At 44.9% G+C, this 18,913-nt stretch overlaps 1 protein-coding gene across 1 annotated transcript; it reads right to left on the minus strand.

The window, feature by feature from the left end:
- Positions 1-7,591: 7,591 nt before the first annotated feature.
- Positions 7,592-18,588, minus strand: KNSTRN (kinetochore localized astrin (SPAG5) binding protein). The gene is given in 10 exon segments (XM_024732505.1): positions 7,592-8,287; positions 9,217-9,291; positions 10,058-10,113; positions 11,141-11,234; positions 11,398-11,503; positions 13,824-13,871; positions 14,757-14,886; positions 18,123-18,217; positions 18,381-18,513; positions 18,516-18,588. Coding segments are annotated over 10 exon segments (942 nt in total). The 3' UTR covers positions 7,592-8,155.
- Between the last annotated feature and the right edge of the window lie 325 nt (positions 18,589-18,913).

Here is an 18,913-nt window from a genome sequence, read left to right on the forward strand (position 1 = left end):
CTCGGCCTTGTCCTGGGAGCCTGAGCCCCAGCAGCTGTGAGCGAGTCCTACGGCGCTCCACCAATCCCCGGCTTCGCTTCCGCCACCCAATCGGCGAGGGGGTGGGTCTCCAGCAGCCAATCACCCTCCACTGTCCGAGGAAGGCCGCGCTTCCCCCGGCCACTGCACCAGCCAATCAGCGGTGACCGCCTGCGGACCGACGCCCCGCGAGGCTGGTGTGCTTGCTGGGGGAGCTGGGCCTGCAGGGGTCATGTCAAGTTTGGGTCTTTTTAAAGTGGACGAGTAGGAAGAGTGTCTTCTTTTTTGAGTTGAGGATAAGTATTCCCCCTGCGTTGAAAATAGCAGTCCCTAACTGCAAACATCTGTGGGAAAGCAAGTGTTAAAAAAGCAAAAGGAAAAGCCCCGAATGCCCCTTGCTTAGCAATACATTGTTAAAGCAAATCGGGGAAAAGAGCGCTTGCTCTAGGGTACACGTTGGTTATAACTCAGTGAATTTGCTTTATTATGTAACAAGGTTTGTTGAGTTTGATTGAGTTTTATGGGAAAGGGGTTGTTAAGGAGTTGCTTCCAAATTATTTAATGTACCTAAGAACAAGAATCAGGACTTATTTTTAACAGGGGTGGGGTGATGGTGGACCGAACTCAGCTGCTCGGGTTCAGCTGCTTCCTGCTGGAAAGACAAGTGTTGGCTGGAAAGGACGGGTTGCTTTATTCAGAAGGCAACCTGGGGGGAAGGCAGAGTCGTGTCAAAGAACCAACTCTGAAGAATGTGCTCCACCATGAAAGTTTTTTTTTTTTATTTTTTTTTATTTTTTATTTTTAATTTTTTTCACCATGAAAGTTTTTAAAGGGAGAAAGGGGGGAAGCCATTCGCAGTTAATCATTTGGGGAGCGGGGGATCAGAGTCTTCCTTATCTTCCACTAAGTGCAGACTTTCTTCTGATTGGTTGGTGGTGGGGTAACAAGGTGGTGTTTCAGGAATCTGGTGCTCAGCCTGAAGTTACCATCTTCCACCTAGGTGGGGCCTTAGTTCTAGCAGAAGAACTCAAAGATATTGTTAGGTATATTTCTGGTTTCTGGAGGAACCAGGATCCTGCTTTATTGTTGTACTATAGTTTCTTGACAGCTCCTCCTTTGTTTCTGCATTCCCTCTTTTTTCTATTTAGCAACTGTTTGAATCTGCCCTTTGGCACTCAGGGAAGGTCTAGGAGGCTGATGCCTCTTTCCTACAAACAATAAACGGGGACACAGAAAGGATTTGTACACAGGAGGGCCTCACAGGGTCCTGCTCCATTTCAGGGAGACAGGAAAGGAAGAATGGTATATGACGGGAAAGAGGAGAGCTGATAGAATTCGGCTTCTATCCCCTTCCTTGCTTTGCTAATTTCCCTTTCTGTGGGGTGGTCAATGCCCTTGAAGAACTCATCTCAGGTAGTTTAGCGCCCCGAATCCAGGGACACCATTGCAATCCTGCTACTTAGATGTGGAACTTCGGGCAAGTTTCTTGGATCTTTTCAGACTCTGTTTCATCGGGGTTTTTTTTGGCCAAGCCGCCAGGGATTGAATCGGGCGCTCTGCAGTGAGAGTGCCCAGTGCTAACCACTGGACCACCATGGAATTCCCTTTCATCATCTTTATTTATTTATTTTAAAATATTTATTTATTTTATTTTATTTTTGGCTGCGTCAAGTCTTAGTTGTGGCACGCGGGATCTTTCGTTGTGGCCTTCAGGCTTCTCTCTGGTTGCAGCACTCGGGCTCCAGGGCGCGTGGGCTCTGTAGTTTGCAGCACGTGGGCTCTCTAGTTGAGGCACAAGCGGGCTTAGTTGCCCTGTGGGATGTGGGATCTTAGTTCCCCGACCAGGGATCAAACCGGAGTCCCCTACATTGGAAGGAAGATTCTTAACCACTGGACCACAAGGGGAAGTCCCCCCTTTCATCATCTTTAAATGAAAACAATACCACCCATTGCAAGGAGGAATAAAGGAGATTACATATTTAATGAGAACACTTGGTGTTCCTTCTTACAGTGCCCCATTCATTAGTCCAAGGTCTCAAACACAGCTAAGACAAAGGCCAGGCTCTGTCAGCTTGTCCAGACCAAAATGTTTTCTTCTTCAGCTCACTGCCTTTCATATCAAAGGTTCCCCCACCCCCAGGTGGAGAAGATTTTCGGAATAACCTGATATAGATTGTGGGCAAGTTCTGTACATTTCTGATGATCTGCAGCCTCATGTTTGCGAAAATCTTCCATAGGCACCTTCCAATTTATCTCTTGGAGCCATTCCTTTGCTTTACTTTCAGGGACTAGTAAATGTACAAGCTGGTACAAGTTTGAATATCCAGGCTCATAAGTTCTTACTGTAAGATGAAATTGTTTAGCAAACCCCAAGGGATCCTGTAAACAATCTGGAAATTCCTTAGTTAAGGCCTTAAGTTCTGTCCTAGTCCAAGGGTGTATAGGTAAGAGCAGGTTTCTCCTTAAAGGGGGTGGCTATTACCTTAGGGCTGTCTTTATCCTTTCCCTTAGACTCAACAAGTTCTTCCTTTGAGATTAGAGGTGGAAGAGCAGAGAGGTCAGCATAGGGGAGCTCAGAAAGAAGAGGATACGAAGGAGCCAAAGGAGGAGAGAGAGGAGGAGAAGCAGTGATGACTTCTGAGGTCTTTTCTAATCTAGTCACCATTTCTGATAATTTCTGATCTGTCTCTCACAATGAAGCCATTTTATCATTCTCTCGTTTTGAGGCTTCCAGGTACCAATTAAAATGTCTCCATTCTAGCTGTTTGATCTTAAGCCGGCTTTTTCTAATTTAGTGTGCAAATAAAATTTACCAACTTAGGTAAATCGAAAGTGCCCCATTTTGGCCATCTCAGGGACAAATGATTTTTGGTCAGACCTTCCCATTAAGTTAAACGCTTGCAAGTGTCAGTTTCATGGGTGTTATACATAAACCCAGCTGGGGTTCCCATAGGTGGCTATTCATCCGGGAGCTGTTTGGCCCGTGAGGCATGATTTCCCATTATTAATTTGGTAGTCTGGTTCAGGTATGAGATATGATCTGAACAATTTTCTGAGGACAGTGTGGTGGACTGGATGTGCACTGCTTCTGAGTCTAGCAGTCGGTTTGACACTTATGTGTCTCTGTTTCTCCCTGTGACAGTCTAAGACTGTCATGGGTGCGGGGAGTGCTAAGTTATCAGCTTCTGTTGCACCCCACAGATAAGCAGCATTTACTTAATGGTCGTAGTGGGGTTCCCTTGTAGGACCACTGCACATAGTAAGGATTGATCCTCAGACACTTCTGCAAGGTCCTCAGTCACCTGAGGATGCCTTGTGGCCAGGAGCAAAATGTCCCTTTATTCTTCAGAGCTGAATAACTCAGTCTCTCATTTCACTAACAAAAAAGTTTTGTTAAGACCTGATATCAGTTTACCCCTTTTTTTCCCTTGATTTAAGCCGAACTTAACAAAAACCAGCTACCTATGTTTCCCTGGACTTCCTGTCCAGATCCCCCTAGGACCCTGCCTAGGAAATTCCTACGTGCCCCTTAAGACAAGTAAAAACCAGCCCAAATAAAATTTTCAGGATCATCACCAAAACAACAAGATCTGGGTATTAGGAGAACACACCAGAACACCTGAGAGATGCTGAGAAGCTGGTGAGGCTCAAAGTACCCATGCTGGTACTGAGTGCCGGGTTTGAGGCATCTTCCAGGTGTCCTCTGGTGGCTGTCTCTGGTATCCTGCTGACTACACCAAGCATATTTCGATGAAAAATTAATCAATAGCCAATCTATGAGAGAAATGGAAAATTTTATTTGAGCCAAATCTGAGTACTGTAACCCTCAAATTTGTGTTCCAAGAACTGTTCTGCCTGTTAGAAGTCAAAACACAGTTACATAAGTTTTTTGAGACAGAGCCGTACATTAGATGACGTATCACTGACAGTTTACACAATCCAGATCGGCAAGTGCAAACTGATGGGTCGTTGTGACCCCTTTACAAGATCAAGAAGAAATGTTGTCTTTTAAGGCGTTGCCTTGTTCCTGCTAGGAGGATGTTGCCGTTTATGGTTGAGCAGGTATTTCTGCCAGCGGGGAAGGTTTTGTTGAGGCAAAATGCAGATACACAATGCACAGTAGAGGGGAGACAGGAGGCTGAAGGGCAGAGGAAATTTTTTTATATTTAAATTTTTCTTGTCTTACCATAAAATGTGAATTTCATTTTACACACCTTATCAAAAATTGTTTGGGGAGAGTCATGAGACAGGAAGCCAGATTATCCACAGGTGAAAGAAGAAATCACAATGGAAATTAGAACATATTTTGAACAGAAAGACAAATAATCAGAATAGGACACAGCAAAATTTGGGATGCTGGTACCTGGCCCTTAGAGGGACAATTTATAGTTGTAAATGCATATAGTGGAAAAGATAAAAATTGAAATGGAATTACCTCATCTTCTATTTTAAGAACCTAGAAAAAGAATAGTAAATTAATGGGAATTCCCTGTGGTTAGGACTTTGCATTTCCACTGCTGGGGGCCCAGGTTTGATCCCTGGTCGGGGAACTGAGATCCTGCAAGCCACGTTGCATGGCCAAAAACAAAGTAACAAACTTGTTGTGATAATCATTTTATGATGTGTGTAAGTCAAATCATTATGCTGTAAACCTTAAACTTATACACTGCTATGTCAGTCGTATCTCAATAAAACTGAAAGAAAAAAAGGTGCTATGGTAGTGCCCCATGACCTCCTGCCTGCCCAAGGAGTGGCTCAGGAACTAAGATCCTGCAAGCCATCCATCCTTCACACAGTGCTAGGTTCATTTTTTCTAAATCATTCATTATGGTGATTATCTGCTCAAAATGTATCAATGATTCCTTATTGCCTAGATTCATGGTTCCCAGACTGTGACTAGGCAGCAAGCTCACTGGGACGCCACGGGATAAACTTCTGGGGGAATCACAGTGATACATGACATGTTAGACAACATGTGAAGTACTAGCTCAAAGTAGGTCAGTTTCAACATTAGGTCATGCTGTGTTCCTCTCAGTGTCAAACAGGATAGGAAGGTGGTAGTGTCCAATTTGATTCCAAGGCTTGAGAAATTAAACTGTGCCCCACATCCCATTAGTAAATAATTGTAGTTATTTAAAAATAATTTCTTTAGATTTATTTGTATTATTTTTTCAAATACCTACTAAAAATAGAACTTTAGGTATTTAGAACTTTTAGGTATTTCTTTTGGTGTGTCATGAAATATTGAGACACCAGGAGCATCACGAACTGAGACAGTTTGTAAACTTCTGGCCCGGATGATAAAAATCCACACCTCCTAGCTTGCATTTAAGTTTCTTCAAAACATCTAGTAGCACCATGTACTTTCCACTCCCATTATTCCCTGGCTCAAATCTTTCTCCAGTACTTGCCTGTTGTTTGACCTTGGGCAAATCAACTTCATTTCATTAACTAACTTCATTAATTAACTATATGGATTAATTTCGTATAATTTCTCTGAGCCTTTTTCTTTAGCTATAAAAAGGGTTAATAGTGCTTACCTTGTGTGACTGTAATGAGGATTACATGAGAATGAACATAAGGAGGAACACACATAAACATCACATATGGCATATTGCAAGTGCTCGGTTAAGTGTCACATATAATCCCCTCTCATCTTTTTTTTTTTTTTAAATATCTTGGCCGTGCCACATGGCCTGCGGGATTTTAGTTCCCCGACCAGGGATCGAACCCATGTCCCCTGCAGTGGAAGCACAGAGTCCTAACCACTGGACCACCAGGGAATTCCTCCCCTCTCATCTTGAACCTTCTGAAGAAGCCCAGTGTTCTTACTGAGTTCCTCAAGACTCTTCTGGATATCCCCTCAACTTTTTTTTTTTTTTCTTCAGTCTCTCATAATTTTATTTTCTCCTCGGAAGTTCCAACGATCCCCTCCTTGGGTTTGACTGATTTGCTAGAATGGCTCACAGACTCAGAGAAATATTTTATCTGCTAGATCTGGTTTATTAGAAAAGGATGTAACTCAGGAACAGCCAGATGGAAGAGATGCATGGGGAAAGGGCGTGAAGCTTCCATGCCCTCTCTGAGTGCGCTACTGTCCCCAAATTCCATGTGTTCACCAACCTGGAAAGTTCTCAATCCTCTAGCTAGCCTCCCTAAATATTACTCTTCCTTCAACCCCAGTTTACCGCTTCCATCAAGCCTCCCCCAACCGAACTAGCTCAGAGTTAACTACTATAGCACACAACTACATCACACAACCCACTGTTTAGTAAACTATTGCCTTTGTTATTCAACTTGTATATCACCTGTGCAATGTTTCACCCCATGTACTGTAAGCATTTCTGAGGTTAAGAATGTCATGCTACATTAAAGTTTCCTATGGCGTCTAGCAAAGTGGAGGGTGCAGATCACATTGGTTCATGTAATGCAGGAATTTATTGAGGCTGTAGATCAGAATAAGCACCACAACACCTCCACACGTACAAAAGGCAGATGGAGCAGCAGAGGTCAGAGGGAAGACAAGAAAAGGCAAGACTGCACAAATGCTGGCTGGTGGTGCAAAGCAGCGCCGTGAGGTGAAGGCCCCTTGTGAGACCAGACCTTGAGCAAACAGGATCTCAACACTGGGCAAGATGAGTAATGGAGGAGTTGGGATAGTTCCATTCTTAGGCGTTAACTAGGGAGGCATGACAAGGAGGAAAGGATCTCACAGCTGAGTTTCCCACCCTTTCCTTCCAAGAAGGAAGTAGAACTTTTGGGGGGACCAGAAATGCCAATTACAAATTCACTTGGGTAAAAATCTTTTAAACGATAAACATCCTGAAAATGGGTAGAAGAAAATATTCAGCCCCAGTGAGAATTATTTAACTGGGTTTCCCTATCAAAATATTTGGGACATAACCAACTGTGTGAATGTTGTATGTGTGTGAAGGAAAAGAATTTTAGCCCTATAAGTTAGGGTGGGACGTTACTTGACTTGATTGGGTGGCTCTGGGCAGCCCCAATAATGCTGAAGAGTAGGGGGAGTTGCTGAAGAAATTGGGAGAGGTGCAGAAAAAAATGGGAGATGGCCAAAGCCAAAGTGTGCCTAGTTTGACTATGAAATATGGCGGTGCCTTTGGTGGACTGGCGGTTGCATGGGTGGGGTGTGGCTTCTGTGGACTTCAGTTGACTAAGGATCCAGGAGGCCAGGTCCAGGATTGGCCGTGCAAAGCAAGAGCAGAGATACATGCATACTTAGGAATGCAGGCAGCTAGTGACACAAACCTGGTGGACGGAGTGTGGCACCCACTGCTACAAACAGGGAACACCACAGAAGACTAGCTAATGTTCCTGGAAGATGGGGTTGGGGGGTGTGTGGGGGGCACTAGCTACAGAGCACTTAATGAGTGGAAGAAAAATATTCTGGGTGAAACTGGAGGCTTGAACTTGTTACCTAGATTAGTTCAATAGTATTCAGTGGACGTATTTAGGTTAAAAGGCTATTTTCATTTGCCAGTGTTGCAGTCTGAATAGTTACAGAAATATTTATTTTTAAAGTAACACTTTATAAAAACAAAAACAGAACTGATTTAGATTAAAAGCTCCAAGGTGTATTGTTTCATTGGTGTTATTGCTATCTATACCTTCACCCCATTTATTAAACCATTTCAGGTAACTTCCAGTTTGTAAATTTACAGTGAGGTTATAGAGCCCAACCAGGATGGGACAGAATGCGTTCCAAGTTATGAGGGGACCGCAGGGCTCCTCAGTGATGTCTCCCGTGAAGCACCTGTGCACCACTGTTTCTTCCCACACGTCTGAATGTGACCTTTTGGCTTCTCTGGCTGTGGCTGGTTTAGTCTCCTGATACTAATTCTGTGCCGCTCTGTTGCCTAGGAGGTTGATCCAAGCTTTCAGGCCCCCTCTCTTGTAGGCCTCAATTACGTATTGTGAGGTTCAGGAGAGCTGGCCAATGTGAAGGCTGGGAATGCTTGTTTAAAGGAGGAATTGCCATTCCAGCATGAACTGCAGAAACTGTTTTCATTCTGGGGGTGGTGAGTCCTAGAAGATCATGGCCAAGAAGCAGATGTCTTAAGTGGCTTCCTCTGAGAGTTTATCCCCAAGAGGGAGCCATGTGGCCACCTGCTTTTTATCACATTTCTAATAGCTGCTCCATTTCCTCAAGGGCTGTTGTAAAATCATTTACTTGACTGTTACATAAGGTCTGTTGTTCTAGGAACTGGGCCCTCTCTTCTTCTTTTATCTTCAACTTTACCTTTAAGGCCTGCATGGAAAGACATTAAAAAAGACAAAAAACAAAAAACCACCAAACTCTGACTCATAGGAAAGACAATACCATAACCAGAACATTATGCTTCTGTTTGAGATACTGACAGACACTGTCTTTTCTATCTTAGGTGTGTTTATCTGTGTTGGTTTTAGGAATTGTCTCTCTCTACTACAGAGTCTGTTATGTCAACTGGAGCAATGAAATCCTCTAGGATTCCGTGTAGTATCCCATGGTTCATCCAAGCAATCCAAAGTGGTCCAGACCCAAGAATCGGGGTTTCCTATTACAGGTTTCCCTGAGATATCAAGTTTCTACAGCATGGATTTCACACAGGTGTCAATTGTCAACCTGGAGCCACCTAGCGTGTTGCACACTGCCTCATGCCCTGCAGATGTGAACATTTCTAAGAGTCTTTAGAACAGAAAATTAGTTGAAAAAAATGGTGAAATCAAATAAAGTCTTGGAATTTAGTTAATAGTAAGGCATCAATATTGGTTTCTTAGTCTTGACAAATACAGCATGATAATGTAAGATGTTAATATTAGGGGAGTTGAATTCTCCATTATCTTTACAATTTTCTGCAGTCTAAAATTATTACAAAATAGTGTATTAAAAATGAATAAAGAGGGCTTTCCTGGTGGCGCAGTGGTTGGGAGTCCGCCTGCCGATGCAGGGAACACGGGTTCGTGCCCCGGTCTGGGAAGATCCCACATGCCGCGGAGCGGCTGGGCCCGTGAGCCTTGGCCACTGAGCCTGCACATCCGGAGCCTGTGCTCCGCAACGGGAGAGGCCACAACAGTGAGAGGCCCGCGTACCACAAAAAAAAAAATGAATAAAGAGATAAATAAGAAAGAGCCCTCCACAGATCCACCTATTGTGGTAGGAAATGGTAATTTTGCCTTGCGGAGATGTCTGCCTCTCACCTGTAACTCCTCCATCTGCTTTTTGGCTGTTTCGTTAAAAAGCTTCAGCTCATCTTGCAAAGTTTCTAACAGCAGCTAAGAGAAAAGTACAAGGTAGTAACAAATCTTTATTGAAATGTGAGAACTTTCTTCATATAAACTAATCTCTTCATGGGAGTTGAATTAGATGATCGCTAATATCCCATCTGTTCAGTCACTGAGTGTCCACAAATGTGCCGGGTTCTCTCGTGGGCCTGGAAGAACTGAGTCCACAGCATGGACAGAGAACCCCACCTCCACGTGCTCTGTGCTACACAGGTAATATGAATGAAAGGCAGTAGCCACTAAAGGGGTGACAAATCGCCTGGGGGAGCTGAGGAAGGCTTCCGTACCCAGTATTCTAGGATTCTAAGATGACAACTGATCTTCCTGGGGAATAGATCACAGAAGCTCAAAAGGCTTTAAGTGCAAACGATTGCCCTCTACTTCAGGGAGGGAAGCAAAGAGAAGGCAGGTTTAGTTCAGGCTGGACCTTTGTAAGACACAGTTCTCAGCAAAGGAATAAGGGGAGAAATTTGGTAAAGCAAAGAATAGAGAAACCAGAAAGCTGTCTCTACCGGTCCACCCTACTACGGGTTTTAAACTAGTACATTCTCAACTTAGACTCCCTCATATTTGTAAGCACAAAGTCACCTTCCAAGTAAAATATGCTACTTTGAGTACACATCCACCACCCTCTTCCACTACCCTGGATAACCGAAGGCTGCTTCATGGGCTTTGCCGAGCATACGGCAGAGACCTGCTTAGATCTGCAGGGCCTCACGCTCACTGGGCCTTCGCCCACTCACACCCACACCCTCACCATCGAGTCCATGTGATCCGTGGTGGAGTCCTGCCGTGCCGCCAGGGTCTCACTGCCTAAAACCAGTAAATACAACAAAGTCAGCCTTGCCTAGGGAACTGCAACTTAAAAGAAAATTTAAATCCCTCCACAGGAGTATTCATGAGGGAAACTTCTCTAAGCATCTGAAAACTCTCTCCCCTGAGTTTTCACCTTGGCAAGGTCACCCACGCCTGCCCTCCAGAGCTGGATTTTATCTCCCCTTCCTCTCTAGGTATGGATATGGCCAAAACTTCATCCTGCTTTCTCCTCAGCTCAGCGGAAAATTTGTCCAAAAGAAATGTATAGGTTGTATTTTTTGGGTTCGTTAACAATACACAAAACTATTTTTAAAAGCTTTTCAGGCCTTAGAAATTTTTATTATTTTCGGTAAAAACAGTGCATACACGTAGGAAATTAAAAGCATCCAAAAACGTATATGGTGACTATCAAGAATATATCCTAAAATGCACAGGTTAATGGCAGCATTCAAAGTCAGCACTCCTTAATTCAAACAAGCCTGGGCTCCTTCCCTGGGCATTCTCAGGCTCCTCAGTTCAGGCTCTCTTACAGTCCTGGGGTAACCCCTTCTTCCGCTTCCTCTCTGTGACAGACTCTGCCCTCTAGGGACAGGGTCAGAACAGGAATCACATTTTAAACACCGTGATTCTGCTAACTAGCCAGCTTTAGGAACCCTTTCAACAGTATTATCTCTCTCTCCACCTGTGAAGGTTACCTGTATGCTATATCCCTTGAAAGAAAGAAAATATTTCTGATGTATTTGCAAGACCATACCTGTCAGCACCAAACTAATGGTATAAAGTGTTCAGATAAGAAAGAGAGAATCCTCTCTGCACAACCATCTAAAACTCCGCTGGGCAGGCAAAGTCAACATCACAACAGAACAGAGTGGAGCTCCCCCAAATCTTCAGGGCTTTGCTAGGCAACCCCTGCACTGACTGGGTCAGCTGACACCATGCCAGACCCCTGATGCACAGTCCAGAATCACCCAGGAAGGGGCACATGCACTGACTCCTTTGAAGGCAGTTGTGTGCCATCTCTTACCTGGGTTGAGGCCCTTGCTCTCCAAAATTGCCAGACAGCTGTCCTGAAACTTCTCCAGCAGCTCCACTTTTTGGGTCAAGTCCTTCAGCTCTCCCTGTAGGGGTGCCATACAGACAGGTAAGGCCTGCCCCATTCCTCAGGGGCAGCCACAGCGCAAGCCTGGCATCTTCTCCTGCGCTCAGGCACCTGGCGTGGCCCCTCAGGATTCCACATGCATCACCCAGTGCAGCTGATGGCAGGTCTGGTGGATCGCTTACCTGAGTTTCAATCAACTTCTGGTGCAACTGCTTGTTGACGGCCTCTAAGAGCTGGTTCTTATCCTTGAGCTCTTCCTCTGATTTCTCTTTACTCAGTGGCTTATAGCTGTAGTGATAATCGTACTTAGATGAAGTGGTGGAGGGGTTAAGAGTATGGGCTATGGAGTCGGGTTGGTTTGAATCCTGGCATCACCACATAGTGGTATATGACCTTCAGGGAGTTGTGTAACCTCTCTGAGGCTGTTTCCTCATGTCTAGAATTAATACACACATCTCATAATATTATTATCATGAAGGATAAGAGAGAATACATGTACAATTCTTAGCACAGCTACTGACACAAAACTTTTAATAAGTAATAGCCATAGCCCAAGCAGTCTTGAGGGAAAAACATGGAGCTGGAGGAATCAGACTCCCTGACTTCAGACTATACTACAAAGCTACAGTAATCAAGACAATATGGTACTGGCACAAAAACAGAAATATAGATCAATGGAACAGGATAGAAAGCCCAGAGATAAACCCATGCACCTATGGTCAACTCATCTACGACAAAGGAGGCAAGGATATACAATGGAGAAAAGACAGTCTCTTCAGTAAGTGGTGCTGGGAAAACTGGACAGCTACATGTAAAAGAATGAAATTAGAACACTCCCTAACACCATACACAAAAATAAACTCAAAATGTATTAGAGACCTAAATGTAAGACCAGACACTATGAAACTCTTAGAGGAAAACATAGGAAGAACACTCTTTGACATAAATCACAGCAAGATCTTTTTTGATCCACCTCCTAGAGTAATGGAAATAAAAACAAAAATAAACAAATGGGACCTAATGAAACTTAAAAGCTTTTGCAAAGCAAAGGAAACTACAAACAAGATGAAAAGACAATCTCAGAATGGGAGAAAATATGTGCAAACAAATCAACGGACAAAGGATTAATCTCCAAAATATATAAACAGCTCATGCAGCTCAATATCAAAAAAACAAACAACCCAATCAAAAAATGGGCAGAAGACCTAAATAGACATGTCTCCAAAGAAGACACACAGATGGCCAAGAAGCACATGAAAAGCTGTGCAACATCACTAATTATTAGAAAAATGCAAATCAAAACTACAATGAGGTATCACCTCAAACCAGTTAAAATGGGCATCATCAGAAAATCTACAAACAACAAATGCTGGAGAGGGTGTGGAGAAAAGGGAACCCTCTTGCACTGTTGGTGGGAATGTAAATTGATACAGCCACTATGGAGAACAGTATGGAGGTTCCTTAAAAAACTAAAAATAGAATTACCATATGACCCAGCAATCCCACTACTGGGCATATACCCAGAGAAAACCATAATTCAAAAAGACACATGCACCCCAATGTTCATTGCAGCACTATTTACAATAGCCAGGTCATGGAAGCAACCTAAATGCCCATCAACAGACGAATGGATAAAGAAGATGTGGTACATATATACAATGGAATATTACTCAGCCATAAAAAGGGACGAACTTGGGTCATTTGTAGACACATGGGTGGATCTAGAGAATGTCATAGAGAGTGAATTAAGTCAGAAAGAGAGAAACAAATATCGTATATTAACACATATATGTGGAACCTAGAAAAATGGTACCGGTTTGCAGGGCAGAAATAGAGACACAGATGTAGAGAACAAGCGTATGGACACCAAGGGGGAAAAGTGGTGGTGGTGGTGGTGGTGGTGGTGGTGGTGGTGGTGGTGGTGTGATGAATTGGGAGCTTGGGTTTGACATATATACACTAATATATATAAAATAGATAACTAATAAGAATTGCTGTATAAAAAAATAAAATGGAAAAAATCAAAAAAAAGGAATAGCCATTATCATCATCAATATTAAGCCTTTTCAAAGTTCTGAGTCCTTGATAGTATTTTGTCTTCAGAACTTTTAAGTCATGCTCAAATAACAGATGTGGAATTAAAACCTATGTCTACAAACTTTTCAGCTTATGTTATTTCTGTCTGCAGGACTGCAAAATGTCCAAGCAAGTCTCAAGCAGAGAAAGCTGGATCCGTCTCCAGAATCTCAACAGCAGCAGCAGCAGCAGCGGAAAACTGATCTCAAACTCACTAACCACACGCAGGCTCTCCCATCCTGAGGGCTTCCCGCTCCTGCCGATGGGCCATAGCTAGGTTGGGGCAGTGGTCCTGGCATGGAGCCCCCAAACTCTTGTCTGGTACTCAAGATGGTAGCATCACTGATTCTTGCCCTGACAGTGGTTCTCAAAATCGGCTGTGCCTCAGCCCTGAAAATACCATCTAGATTTCTGGGGTGGCATCAGACTCCAACACAGTAAAACAAGTCCTGTGAGTGATTCTGATGTGCAACCAGGATTGAGCTCCACTACCTTAAAACAGTGGCCAGGTTTCATCTACCCTGACGCTCACCTCTTCCTGATGTTCCTCCTGGTGGCAGTGTCTGTAGCTCTCAGCTGCCTAGAGAAGCAAAAACAAATCAGGATGTTAACTAGACTTACTGCGGTGATCATTTTGCAATATATATAAATATCAAATCATTATGTTGTACACCTGAAACTAACACAATGTTGTATGTCAACTATACCTCAATTAAAACAATAACAACAAAGAAATCAATCAGAGAATCACGGTCCTGTTATTACTTTTTTTTTTTTTTTTTTTTTTTTTTTGTATTTTTGTCCAGGCCGTGTGCAGCATGCGGGAGTTTAGTTCCCTGACCAGGGATCGAACCCCGTGCCCCCTGCAGTGGAAGCACAGAATCTTAACCACTGGACTGCCAGGCAAGTCCCAGACAGCACAAGCTTGAGAAGCTCTGAGGGCCCATGCACTTTTGTTTCAGCCCAGACTACTGAAAAAAGCTTATGAATAGGGCACGGGCTCCCCTCCTGACCACCTCAACCACCTGACAGACCTGCTTCGGCTCAAGACAGTGTGGCTACTTCATGTCAGCCTCACTCACACGGGAGCTGAACACCAGGTGGAGGGACACACATGCATACTACACTGGGCTGGACTGCTGAGAGCAGCAACCTAGGCTAACAACTAGGCCCCACCTGCCACGACTACCACTTAAGGCTGGTTTGACTGCACTGCTGCTATTTGTACACTCAGAGCAAATGCTGAGAGAGGAAAGAATAGCTCTTATTGTAACCCTGGCTGTGCCTCTTCTGACCTGATCAACACAGAGGGTTCTGACAAACAGGTCAGCAACGCTGCACTGCTATAGGCCACTGACTACAGGCCAATCCTTCAGATACCCTGTGCTCTCGAAAGCCCTAATTCTTGGTACTGAGCAATTTCTAGCCCAATGTTCTAATTGGATACCGATGCTCTGACTCTCACCCATTGTCTCGTCTTGGTTTGATGATTTTTGTAACATCATTTTCTGAATCTCCTAAGTGAGGTCGGGAAACATCGACTTCTTTGGACCTAACAGGTAACAGGCTCTTAGAAGTGGCTCGAGTTTGTGCATCTGCAAAGGAAAACAAGAGGGTGGAATCCCACGCATCATGACCAACAGTGCACCTCTATAAATTCGGAAGAATAAGACTTCTAGACCAATTGGGAATAGAAACCAAAATTCTTGAAATGTGACAGTACAGTGTGTTTGAGGGTAGCCAAAAGCTTGCTGATACAGCAAACTGAATGGCCAGAGGGTATAGATGTGAAAGTGGAGATTCATACAGCAAAGAGGATGAGAGGCAGTGTGGCCGTCAGCAAGGCAGAACACTGCTGAGTCCTTCGTCACACAGCAGTTGAGAGGAACTATGTCGTTCAGCTCCTAAGCACTCTGCCCGCTCTCCTAAGGCTACACTCAAGCTGCTTCGAGTTTCAGCAGTTGCTTAGTTGTTTTGACCAGACTGGCTCCCTAACTAGTACTCTAAGAGACATCTTTGTGCCCCAGCATCTAGGAGAGTATCTGGCATATTAACAGAGGTTCAAAACCTACTTATTGAATAAATGGAACACGTCACAGTTTCATGGGTTACTTCACAGACCATCTCTAAACTAGCTCCTCTATTCTTTCCTTCTTCCATGCTGACTGCCTTTACCACCAGCCCTTTTTTTTTTTTTTGCGGTACGCGGGCCTCTCACTGTTGTGGCCTCTCCCGTTGCGGAGCACAGGCTCCGGACGCGCAGGCTCAGTGGCCATGGCTTACGGGCCTAGCCGCTCCGCGGCATGTGGGATCTTCCCAGACCGGGGCAAGAACCCGTGTCCCCTGCATCGGCAGGCGGCCTCTCAACCACTGCGCCACCAGGGAAGCCCCTACCACCAGCCCTTTTAAACTGTTTATCCACTGTTAAGTTTAGAGGCTCGTTAGGTTCCCTGTTTGGTATTCTGTTCTGATCCTGCTAGGCTACTGCCAGATAACCAGAGAAATGGCCCTGACATGACATTCTTCTTCGCCAGAGGAGAGCATTTCCCCCCTAGCCCTTATGCCAGCCCTCTACCACACACATCTTTCTACCACTTACATTCGATAGCAAATTCAAGTAACTTGTTCTGGAGTTAAGCACGCACCCCCAGCACATGCACAGGATTCTTCTAGTTTATACTAACTTTCACTTTGTTCATTGTAAAACGGCTCCTTTAAGCTTGACCTAAATTAAGAGCCATAACAATTAAATCAAGCTGAAGAAATGAGGTACAAAGCACTGGATCACAGGGATTAGGAAACTTTGTGTCTGATAAAGATTTATTTTGATGACTCTAGCTGCACAACAGTTTGGAATAAATATGATTTCTCAGGCTAACAAATTACTTCATTTATAGGTACACTCAATCGGCACTTACATCCTATTTTCCCCTCTTACCCACAAAACAAGTATTAAAAAGGTTCTTTCTGAGGTCTCTGTTGGAAGTAAAAGGTAACTTTGAGTGCATGAATTTACCTTCTCCTCTCTCAAGTATTAATAAGTTACACACAATAAGAAATCTAGGGCTTCCCTGGTGGCGCAGTGGTTGAGAGTCCGCCTGCCGATGCAGGGGACATGGGTTCTTGCCCCGGTCCGGGAAGATCCCACATGCCGCGGAGCGGCTGGGCCCGTGAGCCATAGCTGCTGGTCCTGCGCGTCCGGAGCCTGTGCTCCGCAACGAGAGAGGCCACAACAGTGAGAGGCCCGCGTACCGCAAAAAAAAAAAAAAGAAATCTCATGCAAAAAGGTGTCCATAGCAAATTGATCAAAATTAACACTCTTCATTGACTGGAACTGGTTTCAATAACCCATATTTGTGAGATCCTAAGGACTGCATCATAGGAAAAATTTAGCAGGATTTCACAAAGACTATCTCCTTAAAATGAGAGACGTGAAGGAGGGAATTGGATGACTGGTGTCAAGGAAGGGAAGACATGTTTTTCACTGTATATTGTTTCCCCACTTTGGATATTTATTTATTTTGAATGTTACCTATTCAAAAAACTAAAAAACAACCAACCCATGCCTAAAATCTAAAATCCTGAGAAGCAGCCTAAAAATGTTAAACTATTGAAGTTACATATGATCATAAAGCTGGGACAAGGAAAAAAGCAAAGAGATGAAAACTTCCAACTTGGCTGGGGAGATGCCAGTCGCTCCCCACTGAACGAGAGACTGCTTTCTAAGGGAAAGGCAGCTAATACCGGCTCCATTGCCTCCATCAACTCCTAGGTGTTGCTGATGCCAGAATTGCCACTCAGGTGTTCTGAAGCAACATAGGACAAACAGAACCCTTTGAAGTAAAGCCTATTTACTTCAAAGGTCAATCCTGCTACTGCCCATCAGTCAACTGCATGGAGTCATCTGGGAAGGGATCTTAAATAGCTGCTTCAAAATCTCCTACCACAGGTTCTGATGTTTGAAGCCTATTCTGTGCTATAATCTCTAGATCAGGCAGCTCAGCAACTGCAGACTTTAGGAGATGACTTTCAGCCGCAAGCCCAGTAACACAAAGCAAATGGCAAAGCAATCAAACACTGCTTTTATTTTTATTTATTTATTTATTTATTTATTTGATTTTTTAGTTTTTGACCACGCAGGGCATCTTGTGGGATCTTAGTTCCCCGACCAGGGATGGAACCCAGGCCCTTGGCAGTGAAGGTGCGGAGTCCTAACCACTGAAACGCCAGGGAAGTCCCAAACATTGCTTTTAACCATCTCTCTTCTCCCAAGATTCTCGAATACTAGTTAGGCCTGACCCTTCTCTCTCACTTCACTCAACAAATGTTTACTGAGAATGTACTATATAAGAGACACTGTGCCGTTACAAATGTGAACCAGACACAGTGTGAACCCTAGTGCTCCCTAAGTATCCTGCTTTTCATATGACTCTCTTCTCTTCTCCCTGACAATAAACCCAGTCCTTCCAGATAACTCGTCTGGAAATAAAACAGGTAAATGTTTAAAAAGGGATTCCTAGCTTAATGGGAATAATATTGTAGAATAATCAACAACTTAAAACTACTTGGTGAATGCAGCAGAGTTCAGTTTGGGGAAGCAGGGGTATGGGTCAAGTCTAAATTCCCACCATGTGGCCCTTCCCCTAACTCCCATTATAAGCCTCGACAGCCCGGTTCTAGGGGAGTTAGAGCAGGATGTCAGAGCCAATAGAACCCCCTCCCTTGCCGGAGCCCTCCACTCCCAGCCACCGATTTGATCCCCCATACTCCTGGCTTGACCACCCGGGGCCAGTTCGCAGTGCCCGGGGGCAGGGGCGGCGTGGACACCCACCTGCGGACAGGCCGCTGCTCAGCACAGAGGGGGGCTGCAGGGTGTGCACTGTCTTGACCACGCTGGTCATCGTAACGAGGCGGCACGGCTGGGGCCTGGAAGGTACAAGGCGAATGTTACCCAGGAGTGAGCCAGGGTGCCCGAGCAGGCGGAGGGCCCCAGAAGAGCGCGACTCGGGAGAGAGAAAATCCTCCATTCTCAGCCCATCCCATCGGCCTCCCACATCTAGCCCAGTCTCCCGCCCCAGGAGAGCCGAACCCAGACGCCTGCTGCTCCTGCCCGCAGGCCCCGTCGCTCTGGTTCGAAAGATGCTCGGCAATAACTGCCGTACCGCAGACCGGGTCTGCCGCCTGGGTTTCAAACGGAAACTTCCGGTGGCCGGGCGGGAGGGCTGCGGTGCGCTCTCTGTAGGCGGCCATGTTGTACGGAATGTACTGCCGTGGGCGACGCCTTCGGGGGCTGCCATGCTGTACGGAAGATCCGAATCGAGGCACGAGCGCGAGCTTCCTGGCGGTGGATGTGGAATCCCCCAGGTCTGGACGGGGGAGGGGAGTGATGCGCTTTGCCGGCCTAAATGGAGCTATGAGTCATTGGCGTCTTATTCCGGCCTTGGGACGCAAACGCGGTCACGTTTGGAGTCCATGTCACAATCTTTCTCTTTATTTGGTCTGTGATTGTTAGGGATGGTGCGTGATACCGGATAGCCAGGAACACAGAGAGGGATGGGCAGGAAACTACACGTTACAGGGTGGAGAGTGGCAGGCGAGGTTTGGAGAGGGTCTGTGAGCTGA

This window comes from Neophocaena asiaeorientalis, unplaced genomic scaffold, assembly GCF_003031525.2.
Source record: "Neophocaena asiaeorientalis asiaeorientalis breed wild unplaced genomic scaffold, Neophocaena_asiaeorientalis_V1.1 scaffold119, whole genome shotgun sequence".
NCBI lineage: Eukaryota > Metazoa > Chordata > Mammalia > Artiodactyla > Phocoenidae > Neophocaena > Neophocaena asiaeorientalis.